The sequence below is a fragment of the Micromys minutus genome, assembly GCF_963924665.1.
Source record: "Micromys minutus genome assembly, chromosome: 10".
NCBI lineage: Eukaryota > Metazoa > Chordata > Mammalia > Rodentia > Muridae > Micromys > Micromys minutus.
The window spans coordinates 19,629,430-19,649,568 of NC_137979.1; the positions used below are offsets into that span (position 1 = coordinate 19,629,430).

Here is a 20,139-nt window from a genome sequence, read left to right on the forward strand (position 1 = left end):
CAGAATACTGGCCACTCTTCTGATTCATCCTCCAGCTTCCACCCTCTAAACATCCAAGCCTTCAGACATGTCCCTTCACAGGTGTCACTCAGATCTCATGGCTGTCCTACGTACCTGTGATAGCTCCCAAAGGGATTTCCTTGCCTAAACCTTTCCTGTTATATTCCAGACTGACAGATTGTGCTCTCAGCCCCAGCGTGTGTCTCAGACTCTGCGTGAGGACCTCCATCACCCCAGCTATCACCCATCCATCCTCATTTCTCCAAGCCTTTTTGGTGTCTCACAAAAATACAAAGCGCACCTGCCCTGGGGTGCCTGCACCTGCCCACTCTCAGAAGAACAAACTGGAATCATGAGATGGACACACGTGTTAAACACGAATGGGTTCCGGTTTTATACTGCGGTGTAGGTGAGTCCCACAAATGTGATGCTGAGCAGGAGTGTCGACTCTGTGGTTCTATTTAAATAAAGTCTAGAAAGGAAAAGACACACACACACACACACACACACACACACACACAAATACAGACTAATGCACTCATTTAAAGATCGTAAAGTAGTTGTAGCACAGAAGGAGACACAACAGAGAGATGCTTACACAACGCTTGTTGGTGTGAGTGCCGGCCACACTAATGTGATCAGTTTGTCACAGAGTCGTCGAATGCTATGCATTCCTCATGCATGTACTAACTGCCAATAAAGAGGTGACGTCTGCAAGGTTCCTGGTTGTTCCTCGTTTCTAAGAAATGCAGTTTCTGCTATTCTCCTCCTCCACCCACCTCCTGCCCCAATCCTTACTCCCACCACAGCCTCACTTTCTGGACAGCTCTATTTTCTTTACTGTACGAATGTGGAACGGCTGGAGGAAAGTGGTTCAGTGCTTAAAAGTTCGTGCTGCTCTTATGAAGAACCCACATTTGGTTCCCAGCACCCAAGTCAGATCCACCTGTAACCATAACCCCAGCTCTAGGGGATCTAACACCCTTAACAGGTACCCACAAACGTGGTATATACTCACATAGACACCTACATATATATAAATAAATAATAAAAGTAAACCTTCATACATATCTAACAGGATGCTGGGCACAAGTCCTGGAGTTTTGATATTCTTGTTATGCTTATGTAATTAAATTATTTAACATCTTGGATATTTAATTACAATAGTTACCTCCTCGACCCTCAGACTCTATGTCAGGTTCAGGAGGCAGCATCGGGCTGGAGAGATGGCCCAATGGTTAAGAGCACCGGCTGCTCTTCCTAAAGGTCCTGAGTTCAATTCCCAGCAACAACATGTTGACTCACAACCATCTGTAATGCCCTCTTCTGGTGTGTCTGAAGACTGTGTATCAGTGTACTAACATATATAAAATAAATAAATATTTCTAAAAAAAGATAGGCAGGATATTATCTGGTGCTCCAGCAGATCTATAAAATAAAACTATCATTCCCATTTTAGAGACAAGAAATGTATACCTCACAAAAGCAAGAAGCCTGCTCTAAACCAGCAGTTCTCAATCTGTGGGTTCTAACCCCTCTGGGGTTGGATGTCTCTTTCACAGGGGTGGCCTAACACCATCAGAAAACACAGACATTTACATTATAATTCTTAACAGTAACAAAGGTACAGTTATGAAGTAACAATGGAAATAATGTTGTGGTTGGGGACACCACAATGTGAAGAACTGTATCAAAGGGTCACAGTATTAGGCAGGTGGAGAAACACTGCTCTAAAAAGTTCTCTTTCGTGCCACGGCTGGTGTTTTTGTAATAGGCTCCATTCCATTGACCGGCTTTCCTTTGCTTCTCATCTACATCCCCACTCAGGAAGAGAAAGCCAGATGGCTTGATGCCCACCTAGGTCTGAACCACCTGCAGGGACCCTACACAGGAAAGAAAGGCACAGGCATTTTGCTGACAATCCCAGGAGTCCCTGGGATTGACTCCTGGCCTAAACTGTAAAGGAAACCCTAATAGTCCCACCAGCCAGCAGAGCTTTGAAAGTCCTGGCAAGAACTCTGAAATCAGACCCGGCCAGCATGTGTCCCTGAATATCAGAATAGACACTATATTTACCCTGAAAAGCCCTTTAGTGCAACTGAGAGCTATAAATAACCATTAGAGCCCAAGCGAGTGGCCTTAACACATGAATTTCCTTCCAAAAATGCAGGCCCGTTTTAATTAAATTTGTAACTAGCCTTAGGGGAGGGCAGGCCCCCTGGACTCCTTCACTGTGGAGACACTGTGAGTAATTTCTATTTGTCGAGCATTTGAGAAATCGAGTGCTCCTTGGTACTCAGCTGGGAAAGACCTCCCGGAGCCTGCAGAGCACAGCTCCCTGGAGAAGAGATGCTGGGCTCAGAGGGAATGGGTGCTGTGGGTTTGAACCTCTCCCTGCCGTGGGGATGCAATCAGGGACTCTGCAAAGCTAATCCTTTGCCATGCTGCTGTCCTGCAGAGCAAGATGGGAATCATGGCTGTCCTGATGCTCCCCCTGCTGCTGCTGGGAATCAGCGGCCTCCTCTTCATTTACCAGGAGGCATCCAGGCTGTGGTCAAAGTCTGCCGTGCAGAACAAAGTGGTGGTCATCACGGATGCCATCTCAGGACTGGGGAAAGGTAAGCTGGTTCTCCCGGACCTGTGCCCATCTCTGCCCACGAGGGACCTGGAGACAGGATGGTATGGTCACATCTGTTGGTAGAGAGGAGTCGGCTTCTCTTTAGGAGTCTGAAGCTTTCTTGCCAGGTGAATGGCAGGGTTAGAATGGCAGGGGTTGCCAGCTCACAGTTTGAGGTTAGAAAATACTGAGTCTGACTGCTCCAGGAGTTTCTAGAAATCTGGAAACTCCAAGTCCTTAGTTGATGCTGCACACGGAATATGAGGCCAGAGTAGGCTGCTAGATCCCAGTTCTGGTTCCGGTAGCTAACTAGCAGGTGTCTTCAGCTAGATGAGTTGAACGTCCCGGGTATAGATCAAGGATGACGGCAGCCTCCAGTTTGGGATGCAGCTTTGAGCGACAAATGAATGTGCACTTGGGTGGGAATTGGGACAGCCATGGCCACCGTTTCCTCATTGTTAGAGATGGCCAGAGTTTTTTTCAGAGTTCACCCAGCTTGTCTCTGTGTATCACGCCCTCTACTGCACATGGCCTCTGCTTCTGCTATCTCACCTTCTGGCCTTAAAATCAATTTCATTCACAATCTCTAAGGTAGACAGTCTTCTGGGCCATTCTTGTTGCCTTTGTGGGTGGACTGTCCTTTGGGTTTAGCAGGCCCCTGACATTCCTAATGATGGCAGTGGAACTGTGCTGTATTCGTTCACGACAGCTCCCGCTGTCATTTAATCCAGCATAGACACCACACAGCTCACCATCCACTGGCCGCTCAGTCGACACTGAGGTGTCAATAGGTCCACATTATCATACACACCTTCCAGAGTCTTGCAGGTCGGGGCACTTCCTCCCATTGTGTGGCCATTAGACAGATGTGTGTGCCCTGTCTCTGAGGTTTCTCCCAGAGACGACTGCTGCTTCTTCTCTTAGAAGTCATCAGAAGGAGCATGTCTCCCCACTGACAGGAAGGGTGAGGTCACAGTGAGTGTCTGCCTTGGGTCAGCCTTGGCAGGTGAGGACATTAAGCAAAACGGCAGGTGTGCCCTCTGGAGCCACTTCCTAAGAGACTTGTTAGGGTTGGCTTTCAAAAGATGAACAGATGCACAAACCAAAACCTTAGTCTTTCCCAAGGTCAGCCAGGACACTGCAGTTTGCCCATCAGACCAGCCGCAGGATCACGGTGTTGTTAGGAAAGAGACGAGAGGTCACTCATGGGACAGATTTTCTGCAAGTAGAATATGTTTGTCTAGATGCAGGCCAGATCCCTGGAGCCTTCCTGCCACCTTATCTGTTCCATCCTTTCAGGTGGCCCTCGGAGACCTGCCTGCTCACAACCTAAGGCCGGTGTTTTTCTCCCCGGTCTCTGCACCCACCTCAGTGCTTCTGTGTAGTAAACACTCCGATCTTTTCTTTGGTTTTGTTGTGATGTTCCCCCAGATTTGTGCTTGGAATAATGTTTTGGAAGCTGTAGGGTCTTTTGGTCTATGCCATGGTGTTTCTCAGCCCGTGGGTCACAACCCCCCAGAGACCATTGGAAAACACAGATATTTACGTTATGATTAATAACGGTCGGGAAATTACAGCTATGAAGTAGCAACAAAATTAATTTTGTGGTTGGGGCAGTCACTAAAGAATTGTATTAAAGGGTTGGAGCATTAAGAAGTTTGAAAACCACTGGTCTAGGAGGAAGGGTCTAACTGGTACGAGTGTGTGAAGGTTATATCGACTAGACTTCCCTCCCCCCACATGTGACCCCACCTTCCCCATAGTTTCTTGTCCCCTCCCACTTCTATCACCACAGACCCAGCTGCTGCTCCATGCCTTCCTGGCCAGAATGGATCCTCCCAAAGCTGAACCTAAATAAACCTTTATCCCCAAAAATTGCCCCTGGCGGGATTTGTTCGCAATAGTGGTAATTAACCAGTATGTTTAATGACCAACGTCTAGAAGCCATTTGGTCAGGAAGGGCACCCAGATAAGTATGTGTTGTGAATGCTGGTTTAATTGACTTCCATTTTGGCTCCTATTTGGTCAGAGAAGAAACTCTGCACAATTCAGTTCATTTGAGTTTGTCAAGGTTTGCCCTGTGTTCTGGCTGTGGTCTGTTATGCAGTCTGTTCCTGGGGGTAGGGGGTGGGTGGTTCTGGGAAAGAATGTGCCCACTGCTGTGACTGGGTAGATGGTCCTACAAATGTTAGCTGCACCTTGTCATTAAAGATGCTATTGGGACCCTCAGTAATGTTCTGTGTCACTACATGGAACCACTGTTCCCCCTTTGGTAAGAGCCATGCATTTAGTTCAAAAATCTCACTTATTGCTTTTTTAAGATCATCAGGTTATGATCACGTGCAAGGTAGGAGCCCAGGAAATGCACCGCAGGTGTTTGCAGGATGTAGCCTGAACTGTCAAGGTTCTGGTCACTGTTCTGTTTTACTCTGACTCACTGACAGGTGCTTCCCACCTCCCTCAGCCCTGTCCCCAACCCTGCAGAAAAGCAAAGCAGAAAGAAATAAAGTCCAAGTCTTTAAAAGTAACACGAGAAGCTGGGTGTGTGTAACTTTAAATAAATGCCTGCTTTCGGTGTGGTGCTGATGACAGCAATCCCAGGCACCAGCTGCTGCACTTCAGATTCAAGTTAAAAAGTAAGGGGCACAGAGTGTCTTCTACATGGTCCATATTATGCCCGGGTATCCTAGAGCCAGGACGAGCCCTGTGGGTAGAACCATTAAGGTGGTGATTTTCAACCTCTGGGTCGAGACCTCTTGGTTCAAAAGACCCTTTCACAGAGGTCACCTAAGACCCTCGGAAAACACAGAGATTTACATTATGATTCAAGCAGTAGTCAAGTTATAGTTACAAAGTAGCAATGAAAATAATTATATGGTTGGGGGTCACCACAGCATAAGGAACTGTATTAAAGGGTCTCTACATTAGGAAGGTTGAGAACCACTGCCCATTCCAATCCCAGACCTCTAGCCCTCATCCCAAACCATCAACAATCAAGTCAGCCACTGTGTTACCTTGTATCCAATAGGTCTGCAACAAAAGTAACCATCAAAATACCTAACACAGGGATGGCCTTCAGCAGAGCCGACTGGATGCTATCCCTGCCTGTGTTCCCACCACTCCCAAGACTCTTAGACACTGCTGAAACAGGGCTGTGCACAACAGCATTTCACAGCCTCTGCAACAACCTTTCTCACCACACCATCTCTGGAATCAGAAATCACTTCACACCCCCTGGCATCTTAGATCTGAGGAAGATCTGAGGAAATACGTAAGGACGTGCCCAAGTTGTGTTTATTAGTTGAGAAAGGCACAACCCGCGTTGAAACGCTTGACAGGAGAAAACTGTTCAGCTGAGCTGATAACAAAACTAAAGCTAGATGTCACCAGTAACTCTATCGGGAGGAGGCAGGAGGGTCAGGAACTCAAGGTCACCCTCGGCTACATAATGGTTTTTTTTTTTTTTTTTTTTTTTTTTTTTGAGAACAGCCTGGGCTACCTGAGATAGTGTGTCAAATAAATAAATAAATAAGTAAGTAAGTAAATAAATAAATAAATAAATAAATAAATAAATAGAGCCAAGTTCACATCATCACCAAGGAGGAAGCAGAGACAAGGTATGAAGATACTCTACTGGCTTTCTCCATTTCCTCACTGCTAGCCTCTGGCCCATGGGGTGCTGCCACCCACATTCATGGTGACTCTCTCCCCCAACTACCCTCTCACAAACACCCCTAGGAACACACCTAGAAGCGTACCTCGGTCTCCTAGATGATTCCAAATTGGTCTCCTAGATGATTCCAAATGGAGTCAAACTGACAAGAAGATCAACCTTCAACCCTATGATCTTGGCACTCGGGAGACTGAAGCAGGAGGATGACTCAGTTGGGAGTCAGCCTAGGCTAGGCAGCAAGACTCAGACTCACAATTGACAGAACCAAAAGGAGAATGAATAGAAATAAGAATTTCAAAGTGGGCCTGTTGGTGTAAAACTGTAATCCCAGCTATTCGGGAAGCTGATGCAGGAGAATTGCAAGTTCAAGATCAACCTGGGCAACTTAGTGAGACCTTGTAAATACGTCCCACTATTAGGGAGTGGTTGAGCTGATAAGGGGTAGGGAGGCCAAGCCTGTCCCCATCTCAGCAGTGGGGATTGGCCGTGTGGAGAATGACATCCCTAGACCTGGACATCAGACTTCTTGAGTCACATTTTCATTCCTCCCACCCCACAGCAGAGGTGGCAATGCGGGAAACCCCTTTGAACTCTTTGAACCCCACCGCACTGATGTGAGAAATGTAACTGTCATGACTGCCTCACCCACAGCATGGCTGCTCCAGACAGTCACAACCACAGCTGGGCCTTCTCCCTCCAAACCAAGTGACAAACGTTCCATAATTGTCAAGACCGTAATTATGAGAAATGAATGAATTTTTAAGTAATAAAGCATAAAACACACACAGAGCTGCTTCACTGGAAAGCATCCTGTGCCGGTGTTTGACTTTGTTTCCTCTCTGCTCCTGGGTGAGGCTTACTGCTCAGTCAGTATGTGAGAGGGGACCAAGAGTGCAATGGATCGGTTCAGTCTCCTTCAGTTCAGCCCAGCGGGAAACTCTGGAAGGAAAACAACAAAACAAAACACCAGGCTGTCTTCTGATTTTCTAATTATAGACATTATACATAATACTTCTGTTGTAGCAAATCCCCAATAGGCCTGATTCACACCCAATGTGCCATTTTCTTTGTTTTCTTTTCCTACCCCGCAGTCTCCATGGCCTTGGCTTCCTATCATGTCTGACCTTTTTAGGGAAGAAGAAGCAGAAGCGGGACACAGAGGAGAGCAAGAGATGTGCTTGCCTGGGGGCCACATTATTAGATGGTTCTAAGCTACATGGCTGATGGTATAACTCAGTGAGAATGTATTTGCTTGGTACATAGGTCTCTAGTTTCAACCCTAGCACTAGGGCAAGATAGGTGTCTAAGTAGTTTCTTTCTATTATGACATCTGCATGTCCCTCCGAGGTTTCCTTTGAAGCATAAAGGTGCACCTCTGGGAAGTGGGGCATGTAGACTTCTCCAGTGGCATTACTTCCCTTGAGCCCTGGTTTGTGAGTAGGCAATGCCATAAAGACCCTTCTGGTCTGGGTTTCCACATGTAGGATCTTAGAAAGCAGTTAAGGACTGCCTTTTCTCTCGAGATGATGGGAGGAGGCATAAGCCAGTCCTGGCCCATGAGCAAAAGCTCATACTGTCCTCTACTGAGAAATCTACCTCCCAAACCCCCCTCTCCCTTACCCTCCTCCTCCTTCTTTCCCTCTTCCTTTTTAATCCATTGTGTCTTATTTTAGGACAAAAAGAATGACTTCATAAAGCAGTTATTTCCTTTGGAAGCATGCATCTTGGACTAGCAACTAACTCTGAAATATTATACCTATTTTATCCTAATGCCTCTGAAATTACCAACTTAATGCCCTAGTAACAGTGTGTATGCACACAGTATAACCCTGCTTTAAACATTTCACATTCAAATTGTAACTTTGATTCGGCACACTTTTAAAACAAGATCTATTCATGTATATTTATGGGGGAGGGATGTGCCTGCGTGTAAGTACAGATATCCAAGGAGGCCAGAATAAGGTATCAGATCCCCTGAAACTGGAGGTTCAGGCACTTATAAGCCACCCCCAAAATGGGTGCTGGTAACTGAAGCTTAAGTCCTCTGTAAGAGCAGTAAGTACCCTTAACCCCGAACCCTCTCTCTCCAGCCTCTGACGAGCTGTTTCTTATGTTTTAAACATACTTTAATATGAATTTCACACCAGCAGATTCATTTTTGTGAAATCAGTTTTTACAGCTTGAGAAGAGTTTTTCTTGGTATACTCTAACTGACTTAACAGCCTCCTATTATATGAGACATCGGCAATTATTTCCAGGGTTTTGCTGTTGGCCGTGGTACTGGGCTAAGCAATCCTTCCTACAGATGTGTCTACTCAGATATTTGTAATGATTGCTTTAGGAGAGATATCCATAAATGAAACTGCTAGATCGAAGCCCTTTAAAGGATACAGTCAACATTTTCTTCCCAAAACCTGTAGCAATTCGTGCAGATACCAGAGTGAACATGAGCCAAACCCTCTGCTCACACCTCACTAAGACGAAGATCAGTTTTGTCCTTACTCCTCTGATGGATCAAAATTAGTGCATGGCTTATACTGCTTCTCTTTATCATGCCATGGTATTGACTTTTAATCTTCTGTTCATTAACCGAATTTTTTTTCCCAGTTGGTCCTTCTTATTTGTAAATGTCCTTTGCATATCAAATACATTAGTTCTTTGCTGACATATAAATTATAAGTCCTTTTCTTAATTTTGCTTGTTCTTTATATCTTTTCTGTAAAAAAAAAAAAAGAATTAATAATCTATAAATTAGTTCTGATACAGTTTGTTTCTTTGGAGCATGGTCTGAAGATCGTCCCCCAATAAGAGAACAGACTCATCTCTCTAGCTCTTTTGTGATTCTCTTTTTACATTTTACTACTTATTATATTGTAAATATTATATTGTAAAATGATGCATCTGGCTTTTTCCCCTCCCAAATAGGCATTCAGATACTATTTTTTAAAGATTCCTTTCATTTTAATTATGTGTATGTACAAATGAGTGCAGTTCCCGTGGAGGCCAGCAGAGGGAGTGTGATCCTCAGGAGCTAGAATTGCAGGTGGTTGTACCCAGACACAGGTATTGAGACCTCTGGTCCTTGGCAAGAGCAATGCTCTCTTTTAACTGAGCCATCTCACCAACCAAGCCCTGCTCTAAAATATTTGTAAATAACATTATTTTCTTGCCTATATAATAAATTAACTTGATCATACAGGTACTGAATTCTCATCATTTTTATCGATTCTTAGGCTGGAACTATTAACATTTTGCTTTAGCTTTGGCAACTTTATATTTTATTTTAGTTACTAACATTTTTCAAGAGAGTTGCCTTAGTTGGGGTTCCTATTGTTATGAAGAGACACCATGGCCAAGGCAACCCTTAGAAAGGCAAACATTGAATTGAGGCTGGCTTACAGTTTCAGAGGTTCAGTCCATTATCATCACGGCAGGAAGTATGACAGCATCCAGGCCAACACGGTAGTGGAGAAGAAGCTGAGAGTTCTGTATCTTGATTCGAAGGCAACCAGGAGAGACTGGCTTCCAGGGAGCTAGGAGGAGGGTCTCAAAGACCCACCCCCACAGTGACACACTTCCTCCAAATAGGCCACACCTCCTAATAGCACCACTTCAGATCACCACAATGGTCTTCATTTTTCTTTTCGCTTCTGATTAAAGCGTGCAAGCCGTTCCATATAGACTTTGGAAAGTCGCTCTGTCACTTTCTGAGACCTGCTGGGGTCTTGGTTTTCTGCAGCAAATTGACATGGAGAATAACTGATATCTTTTATAATTTTTTTTGGTCACTCACAATCAGCCCGATGATTTTTATCCTCAATTTTTAATGCCACGCATATAGGGCACATGTGAGTGTAAGTGCCCCGGGCAGTCTAGAGGAGGATGTCAGATCCCCTGTGGCTGGAATTTCAGATGGTTGGGAGCCACCTGACATGGTGATTGGAATCAAACCTGGATTCAAACTCGGGTCTATGTCAAGAGCAGTTATATGCTCTTGACCACTGAGCCATCTCTTCTGCCCCAACCTCCTTTCTTAATAAAACACCTAAACTGAGAGAAGCCATCTTTGCCTGAAGACCTAACAACTCAAGGTGACATTGGTATGCAGCAGGCTCTTGGTTCAGGTCTCCCTCAGTCAGGAGCCACCACTTCCTCCTTTCTGCTCCCTCTGTTACTTCCAGTGCAGCTGTCTTGTTTATTTTTTTGCAGTGCTGGGATCAACCTCTGGTCTTCTCACATATTAACTAGGCAAGTGCTCTGCCACTGAGCCGCACTCCTGGCCAGTGCGCCTGTTTTTGGTTCCCACTGAGATCCAGATCTCAATCTCCCCTTCTTTCCCAGCAACCCTTTGACCTTCAGGCCTGCTTGTCTTTGCATCATCCAGTATCTCAGTTCTCTCCAGGATCCCCAACCCCCTGTCCATGATGCCCATGTAGAAAAATCCCAGTATCCATCCTGTCCAGATGACCTTCTCTCTGCTCAAATCAAACTGCTAAATCTACAGGAGCAAATTCCCACAGCCACAAGGTCACTTAGAGCTGCTGTGCTTAAGATATAAAACCTCAAAGAAGGGTTAACCAGATGATTCCTGGTGATAGTCGGCTACCCTCATAGACCAGTGCCTAACCCAGTGGTCGGCAGAGAGGCATCATCCAGCCACTGGCAGAAGCAGATGCAGAGACCCACAGCCAAACACTAGGCAGCTCCAAGGAACCCTACAAAAGAAGGGGCAGAAGGATTACAGGAGCCAGAGGGGTAGAGGACCATGACATGACCCACAGAGTCAACTAAGCAGGGCACACAGGGCTCACAGAGACTAAAGCAGTAAATAGTCCTTGTATGGGTCTAAACTAGGTCTTCTGCGTATACCTTATGGTTGTATAACTGGGTGTTGTCGTGGGACTCCTAACAGTGGGAAGGGAGGGTGTCTCTGACTTGTTTGCCAGCACATGGGACCCTTTTCCTCCTATTGGGTTGCCTCATTCAGCTTTGATATGAGGGCGTGTGCCGAGTCTTATTGTAACTTGTCAAGCCGTGTTTCACTGATATTCCCGGGAGGCCTGTTGTTTGTTTGTTTTTAAGTAATTGGAGGAGAGGTGGATCTGGGTGAGAGGAGGTAGGGGGAGAGACTGAGGGGAGTGGAGGGAAGGGGAAACTGTTGTCAGTATAAGTGAATAACTGTTTTAAAACTACACAGCCTCTGGTGAACACCCAGTTTACTGGGCTGTCCATCGGTGTCTGCAGTCAACTAAGGTCCACAACTTTCCGGTCAAAATGGGGCCACGCTAGATGCTTCTCTCTCGAGAGCACTTTCAGAGCCTCTGTCTGAACTAGTGCTCCGTGCGCTCACCCATGATTATCCATCCTTTTGGTACCTTAAATGTTGGCTGCTAGGTGTCTGGGACTTATCCTGGACACGTGAGTGCCACCTTGTGGAGGAGTGCTGCCATCAAGGCACTGAGAGGACGGAAGTGAGCAAATACAATGCTGTCTCTCTCTCTCACACAATCATCCCTAGAACAAATCAACTGTGGGAACACGTGAGCTTCTATTGCTTTCACGTATCAAGATACTGTTACATGTGAATGTCATGCATCTCCGGGTTACTGACTAAGAAGTGGCTCTATAGGCAAAGCTGCTTGCCACCCAAGTCTGGTGACCTAAATTCAGTCCCTGGGATCCATGTGGTGGAAGAAGATAACAGACCCCCTCAGGTTGTTCTGTGGTCTCCACATACGCCTTTGCATGCACATGACAATATATACAAACTTACATACAAAATAATATATAAAATATTTTTTAAAATTAAGGAAAGCCCTGTATCAAATTAATCGGGAATTAGTTCAGAGTGGAGCATAAAACAGCATCACCTTTTTTTTTTAATTGTTGTGATTGTAATTTAATTACATTTTCCCTCCCACTTCAAACCCTTTCTTCTGCCCCATTTTCTTTCAAATTCATAGCCTCCTCTTTCATTAATTGTTATCATAAGCATATGTGTATTTTGTACACTCATGTATATAAACAAACCTTTGAGTCTATATAATGTTACTGGTTTTTAGGGATGACCATTTGACACTGGGCAACCCATGAGTGTGTTCTTCCCTAGGGAACGTCACCTCCCCTGCTCCTGGCTTGATTTAGTTATCTGAAGTTCTTTGTGTAAGGGGGTCTTATAACCAAAGACCTTTGATGAGGGTCTCGATCCACAGAGGAAACACAGAGAGCTGAGTGATATTTGGTCTGAACTAACTTGGTAGCTCTTACCAATATCTATAGGTTGAGGTGTCCCTAAGGCTGTGGTCCCAAAGGCTAGTGACAGAGTTGTCTTCCCATTCCATAAGAAATTTCCATCATCAGAACTACCCTGCAAAGCAGGGGCTTACTGCTCCCTGCTGTGACCTTCCCTTCACAGAAGTAACCAAGCTGAGGCTAGAAACGCAGCACACAACCAAACCATCCTAGCCCAGGGCTCAGTGCTAGAGCAGTCGCAGAACACAAGCAAGGTTGGGGCTCAATCCTCAGCAACCCCTAAAACATCTAGCCTGAGGAGTGAATCAAATGAAATGACTCCCCCAGGAGGAGAATCTCATGGTGATGGATGAGACATCAGAATTTTTAGACATTGGGAGTTCCTAAGACAGGAACTCCCTTCTGCAGCTCCATTCACACAGTACACCCTGCCTCCCTTCTGTCTTCCCCACAGAGTGTGCCCGGGTGTTCCATGCAGGTGGAGCAAGGTTGGTGTTATGTGGAAAGAACTGGGAGGGGCTGGAGAGTCTCTACGCCGCCTTGACCAGTGTGGCTGACCCCAGCAAGGTAAGGCTCTCTCCAGATGGCCTGAAGAACCTCTGGATACTGAGCGTCATCACTGTTAGGAGCAGTTCCAGGGAAATGTGACAGAGGCTTTGGAGCAATCAGAGGTGATGGCTCTGTCCAACAAAAGGTGCTGGCTTGTTTTGATCACTTGTCAGGGCGAGACTTTGGCACCGGTCCCCCCAAGTCTGTGTTAGTCAGACTCATAGAAAACACAGATAGCAGTGTGCCAGCAGCGGATTGTGACTATAGGTACAGGTGACACTAGGACAAGCAAACAACACAAGACATAGTTGTGTGGAAGAAATCAAGGAAGTCCCCTCCTAAGCCATCCAGGTTAGAGGTGTTGCCTTCAGCCTCTTTGCGATTTAAATATAAAAAAATCCTAAATCCTGAGATTGAAGTTGCTATTTGCAAACAGCTCAAAGGAGTTCAGAGCCAACTCTGGCAGTGAGGAGAAGGATCAACTAGAACTATAAAGAATACTACAAGGAGCCTTTCTTGGAATGTTATTAGGTTTGGGGGAAAACCCAAGTTGTGTGGGAAATACTGGCTTCCAGTCCAGCTTGTCCCAGTTTCTTTACTACAGGACTTTTCAGAGCCTTTGATATGCTAGTGTGATCCCTAAAGAACTTGGAGATCGGCGAATATTTGCCAAACATATGTGATTAACAGTAGGAACCTTCTCTTCAAGGTGTCTATCAGAACTAACGTTTGTCAAAAAGTTGCCTTGATTCCAGGGTCCTACCAATCCCAGCCCCCATCCTTACTTCTAAACCAGTAACATCTTGAGGACAGCAAGTGTCCAGAGCAGAGTACAGCTCCTAGCACGTAACAGTTGGTTCAAAGGTGCCCAATGGAATATACGATTTTGACCCAAAACAAGGGGTGCCAGCCAATGGTTGTGCTGAATTTTCTTGTATCTTATAAAACCAATTGGGAAGCAATTTCCAAAAGAAACCAGTAGTATTCAAAGTTATGATGGCAATACTGGAGTCAGTTCATAGTCTCCAAAGAGTCACCTGATTGTCAAGAATGTGTTTATCAGCTGAGGAGTCCTGGCTGCAAGTTCAAACAACTGTATGTTCATGCTTAAATGCTCTCTTGGTCTTCAAAACTAGATGCTCGAGAAATCTCCTCCATCCCAGAGTTGTTTTACATCTTCCCCTTAATCTCAGTTTGTTTTTCTAGTTACTCCACGCCTTTGAATTCTTAGCAGGATAGCTGCTTGATGGAGAGCCCCCAACATCTCCAAGGAGGTGATCCCAAACATGTCTTGACTCTCTCCTTGCCCCAGTAGACATTCACCCCCAAGCTGGTCCTCCTGGATCTCTCAGACATTAGCTGTGTTCAAGATGTGGCCAAAGAGGTCCTGGACTGCTACGGCTGTGTGGACATCCTCATCAACAATGCCAGCGTGAAAGTGAAGGGTCCTGCCCATAAGATTTCTCTGGAGCTTGACAAAAAGATCATGGATGCCAACTACTTTGGACCCATCACTTTCACCAAAGGTCCTGTGAGTCTCATTTCTCCACCAGATTCTATGGGAAGACCAGGTGGCCATCTGGTTCCAGACAGACCCAAGAAAGCTCTTAATGTGAGCAAGGAAAGCTTCCAGGCCCCCACTGGAAATGTCAGTCACAAAAGGGAAGTGTCTTACTGATATAACTATATCCTCATTATGAAGTTCTGCTCCTCACCCACCCTCTGCCCAATACCTCTCTCTTTGCACCCAGTCCACAGCTCCGCTGTGAGTCTGTGTCTCTGGACCACTGTCTCAGCTCTTGCCTGTGCCTTACTACATCGGTCTCACAGCTGTTCTCCTCTAAGCATGATAATCAGTCAGGGATTCTGTCTTCAGAAATGAAGATGGGTCTGGGAGACAGATAAAGTGCCACTCCTTGTACCCAGCCACTTGGGTTTTAGTCAATTCCAGATGTAATCAAGTTGACAGCTAGGAACAGTCAGCACAGCTGGTTTACCCTTGCTGGGTTTGTCACGTACTGAGAGACAGAGGTGATAGGAGCTCTAGGCCTCACTGTGCTCTTCTCTAAGGCTGAGGGCCTGAGTCCCAGAGCTGAGCAATCACTTTCATTTGGACCTTTTCCTGTTCTACCAGTGCTGTTTGCTTTCCTATCCTCGTCTTCCATATTTCCTTGTCTGATATCAAATCTGCATGAGGAAGAAATTATTGTCATAAAACAGATCCCATCTGAACTCTTTTAACTCATAGTCAGCAGAAAGCCACCTAAAAACTAAATAAATGCATCTTCCCAGACAGCTTCCAGGTCATTTGTGCTTCCCTTTCTCTATTAAAAGGCTGACACCTGCAAAAGAAGAGTTAAAGACATGATAGAAGCCAGGTTTAGTGGTTCAAGCCTGTAACCCCAGCACTGGGAGGTTCAGGCAGGGTATATCACAAGTTCAAAGCCTGACTGGGATACACAGCAAATCCCACAACTGTATAGTGCCAGTCATTTCAAACCACCCAGAGATGTGCCAGCCAACTAACACTCTCTCAGAAACACTGGGTCCGTGACTTCCTAGAACCACCTCCATCTCTGTACCTAGCAGTCTAACAGATGATGAGGTATCAATGGTGTTGGGGATCTGCCTCTGTGATCTGCCTGTCTCAGATTTCTAACTGGGGCTCCTTGTATTTTTCCAGTTCTGCTTCCCAACATGATCTCAAGGAGGACGGGCCAGATCGTGTTAGTGAACAACATCCAAGCAAAGTTTGGAATCCCATTCCGCACAGCTTGTAAGCCACAGAGACAAAGTGGGGGGGGGGTCTTGCTGTATGTTTTGTGTCAGGGCAAGCACTGTAAAGTCTAGACTAGGCTAAATCACAGGAAGTAAAGGGTGTCTCATCCAGTGATGAGACAGGTCTGGTGGGGATTCTTTCATGTCTTGGGTTCCTGAGAGATTTGGGGATATTCTAGACAAAATTCCTCTCCTCCCAAAATGCCATGCCTTAGGTGGAAGGACATGTGCCTCTTCAATGTAATATAGTAGGTGACAAGATAATCACACTTTTACATACATGTATAGCCCTATCTCACAAACACCTCTTCTTCTATGAAGTGATTCCCAAAGGCTAGAACTGGAAACAAGAAGGACACACATCACAAAAGAGGAGGATGAGGAATGTCCTCTGAGAAAAAAGAGAAAAAGAAAGGGAGCAGAACCCAGGGGTGGGGCTTTGTGCGGTAGCAATGTCGGAGCCAAAGAGGTTTATCCACAGCATGTTTATAGCCACTGAGAATCTCAGGAGATGGGAAGGCCTGTAATAAGATGTGTGTAGAGAAAACTGTAGGGGTGTATCCCAGGATCCGTCAGGAGGCAGTGTGAAAACAATCCCACCTTTATAATGTCCCTGCTGTGTTTATTTTTCATGGAAGATATGAACAAGTATCTACCCACCCTGATAACAAGACACAAGAAATAGCTTTACTCAAGTATAGTTTAATGAACCAAAGAGTGTCACTGGTGCTGGAGTCAGGAGATGGATAATGAATTACCTTACAGAAACTTGGATAACTCGCAAGTGGTTACACCACTGAAGAAAATAAACGACTTCATTAGCCACTTTGTACATCCGTTACTGGCTCTTATTTGTAACACAATGTTGTAGCATGCATCAACATTATTTTTTCAATTGATAGCAAATACTGCATTGCTTGGATATGCCACATTATTTATCTATTGATAGCTATTTAGTGATTTTCCCTTTGGAATTATGAATAATGCTTCTGTGAGCATGCATGAATCCTTTCTGTGAGAATGTGGCTTCATTTCTCCCAAGTAAAACCTAGAAGGGGATTTATATTTAAATGTTTAAAAAACTCCTAGGCCTACTTCCAAAGCAGACCACCAGCATGCTATAAGGGTTCTGATCTCTCCTCTACTCGCCAACACTTACAAAGGTTCATCTAGATTTCAGCCCTCTTGGTAGTATGATGTACCCTTGGTTTAAACTTCCCTATGTTGATGAAAATATAATGTTCTGTGTTCTGCAAGGTCTAAAGTTGGTCCTACTGTGAGCTCTGAGGGTGGTCCTACTATATGAGTTCTGAGGGTAGTCCTACTGTGAGAACTGAAGGTGGTCCTACTGTGAGATCCAAGGTGGTTCTACTGAGTCATAGGAGATAGAAGGCCCGTGTCTTATTGAGGCAAAAGAAATAGGAGACCATAGGAGACAGGAAGCCAGGATTCTAGTCGATGCCTTTCTACCTTTTGCTGTGAAACCTGGTGTCATCACATGACCTCTCAGCTTCTCCTTTCCTCTTCATAGAGTGGACAAAATGGCTTCTTTGCCTTGTCACTCAATATACAAGGGTCTCTCAGCATGCATGGCACAGTGGTTCTAGCCCCCAGCCATCCCCCTCAGCTATGCTATTTGCTTAGTGTACTTCCTCCCACATATGTCCCATCATCTCTGGATTGCGTGAGCTCCCTAACACAGCTCTGGAAAAGGTCTTATAGTGTCCTGTCTAGGATAACAGGGATAAGAAGAAATTTTGTGTGTGTTTAGTAGACATACAATTATTTTCTCTGAGTATTTCAGTCCGTGGTTGGGGAACCTATGGATCTTGAGGGAAGGTTTAAGTTGAGGAGACAGCAAGTCACACAATGGGGTCAGAGATCCGGTGAGATAGTGGATGCTCTTGTCTACATTGCAACCCCAGGGAAGCAGGGTGAGAGCCCCTCATGTATACGTCTCTGGCTGGTCTTTTTTCAGATGCAGCCTCCAAGCATGCCGTCATGGGCTTCTTCGACTGCCTCAGAGCCGAGGTTGAGGAATATGACGTTGTGGTCAGCACCGTGAGCCCAACTTTCATCCGTTCCTACCAAGCGTATCCTGAGCAAAGGAACTGGAAGGCATCCGTTTGTAAATGTAAGAGTTCAGAGGAGAACTCTGAGTCTGGGGGTGAAGAAACTAAATCTTTAGATCTGAGGTGTCACGTAGGCAGCACCCTGAAGCTGCAGCCAGAAGACCTTGGCAGGACTGTGCTAGACACTCACCTTACTCAACAGCTTTTCCCAGACTTAACAACCAGCGTGTGCCCTTTAAGAACCAACCCTGCTCCCACTCTGAAGAGGCAGCTCCAAATGGAGGCCAAGCTTTTCCAGCCAGGACAGCCTGCACCTCAGCTCAGAGGCAAGCCTCTAAAAAAAAAAAAAAGCTGGCCCCACTTCCCCTTTAGAAAACCGGGAAGAAGGTGATAGCCCACAGAGAACGCTGGTTATTCTAAAATACTCTAATGAAAGAGGCTGCTCCTTACCCAAAGCTTGAGGTCCGTCCGCATTAAGACACCAACATGAACTGGACTGGGGATGAGGCAAGCGCGACTCCACCAGCACAAATGACAGACCCTCCTTTGCCATCTTATTGCCCTGCCTCATCCCCATCCCCATCCCCATCTCCATCCCCATCCCCATCCCCATCTCCATCCCCATCTCCATCTCCATCCCCATCCCTGGTACATTCACATCACCATAAAGGTACCAAGGAGTAAAAGGAGGCAGCAGTCCAAGCAGCAACGGTTAGAGGGTGAAGTGTCATCCCCGGGGTGGAGACCAGGGTTTGGCAGAGTGTTAGTACACCATGACACTCAAGATGCATGCAAGCATCTTTGTGCCCAGGGGATTTGAACGCCGGGGGCCGGCCTGGCTTGTGTTTCCAGTCTTTTGCAGAAAGTTAGCCTACGGCGTGCATCCGGTGGAGGTGGCCGAGGAAGTGATGCGCACCGTGCGGAGGAAGAAGCAAGAGGTGTTCATGGCCAACCCGGTCCCCAAAGCTGCCGTGTTTATCCGCACCTTCTTCCCTGAGTTCTTCTTTGCTGTGGTGGCCTGTGGGGTGAAGGAGAAGCTTAATGTCCCAGAAGAGGGTTAACCTGGTGGCCAAAGGGGTGACTGAAGGGGAATAAAGGCTTTTCAGAGTGCTGGCTCATCTGTCCTCTCCCTCCAGTGAGGTCCCTTACAAGTCACAGGTCCTAACCTGCTAGATCCCCTGCTCAAGGCTCTTACCCTCCCACTGAGGGTGGAAGAGCCATCCCAGAGCTGGATAGGGGAAGGGGAGAGGGAGCAAGCTTCCAGAAGCTTCTCTGCTTCGTGGAATGACACCTGATTTTAAAAAGTGCAGAAGCTGTGACACATCAAGCCCTCACATTATCTGAGCATGCCATGGCCACTGGCCTGCCAAGAAAACCCCCATCACTTACAGAGGGATACGCCAACAACCTCCAACAGTCAGACAGACAGTGCTGGGCAACCTTTAGGGCAGCATGTCCCAGTCCAACTTCCTGTAGGGCCGGAATAACCTTTGAACTGTGCCAGCCAAAGCAGGCACCAGATATGTGTTAGAAATAGAACTTTGAATTTTATTTAATCGAGGGCAATTTAGACATTAATATTATTTAAGCACAATATTATAGAAACTGTCATATACTGGTGATTATCATCAATCCTGTTAATGTTTTATATATTATATAAATATGACATATAAAGCTAAATTAATGACTAATGTTAATATAGTTAGTGGTGTTAATATTTAATATGGTATATTATGTATTATATGATAAAATATATCATACATATTACACATGTAAGCATACATATTGTGAACACATATGTAGTAATATGTTTATGTTATACAGAATGCTAACATCATAATTTACTTCTCAAGTTTAACTAACAACGCTCTTCACTGAAAACACAGTTGGGATGCCAGCACAAATGGCCAGTGTCTTAGATCCCCTGCGGCTGCTAAGATCCTTCACCCTCAGGCATCTGTCATTCCAGACTTTTTCAAAGCAACGCTCCTTCTAAAGTACCACCCTCACTTTGCTTCTAGAGACAGCAAATGATTCTTGGACTCTTGGGAAATATGGGCACATATTTTTGCACTAATATTGTAACCTTGGACCCAAGCTTTCTAATGTTAATAGATATAAAACCACGATGCTACATTCCAGAACCTGTCAATTACAAGATTAGCATATAAACCTATACATCTGTATACATACATGTT

At 45.5% G+C, this 20,139-nt stretch overlaps 1 protein-coding gene across 1 annotated transcript; it reads left to right on the forward strand.

Moving 5' to 3' along the window:
- Window positions 1–2,106: 2,106 nt before the first annotated feature.
- On the forward strand, window positions 2,107–19,051 carry DHRS7C (dehydrogenase/reductase 7C). The gene is made up of 7 exons (XM_080924480.1): window positions 2,107–2,244; window positions 2,459–2,618; window positions 12,997–13,109; window positions 14,407–14,617; window positions 15,775–15,867; window positions 17,848–18,003; window positions 18,794–19,051. Exons 2-7 carry the CDS (start codon window positions 2,465–2,467, stop codon window positions 19,000–19,002), a joined length of 936 nt encoding a protein of 311 aa, XP_080780606.1. The 5' UTR covers window positions 2,107–2,244; window positions 2,459–2,464; the 3' UTR covers window positions 19,003–19,051.
- Window positions 19,052–20,139: the final 1,088 nt, after the last annotated feature.

Coding starts and splice junctions, on each gene's coding strand:
- DHRS7C (XM_080924480.1), top strand. CDS start 2,465: ATGGGAATCATGGCTGTCCTGATGCTCCCCCTGCTGCTGCTGGGAATC. Junction 14,618..15,774: donor ACCCATCACTTTCACCAAAG/GTCCTGTGAGTC, acceptor GTATTTTTCCAG/TTCTGCTTCCCAACATGATC. Junction 15,868..17,847: donor AATCCCATTCCGCACAGCTT/GTAAGCCACAGA, acceptor GTCTTTTTTCAG/ATGCAGCCTCCAAGCATGCC.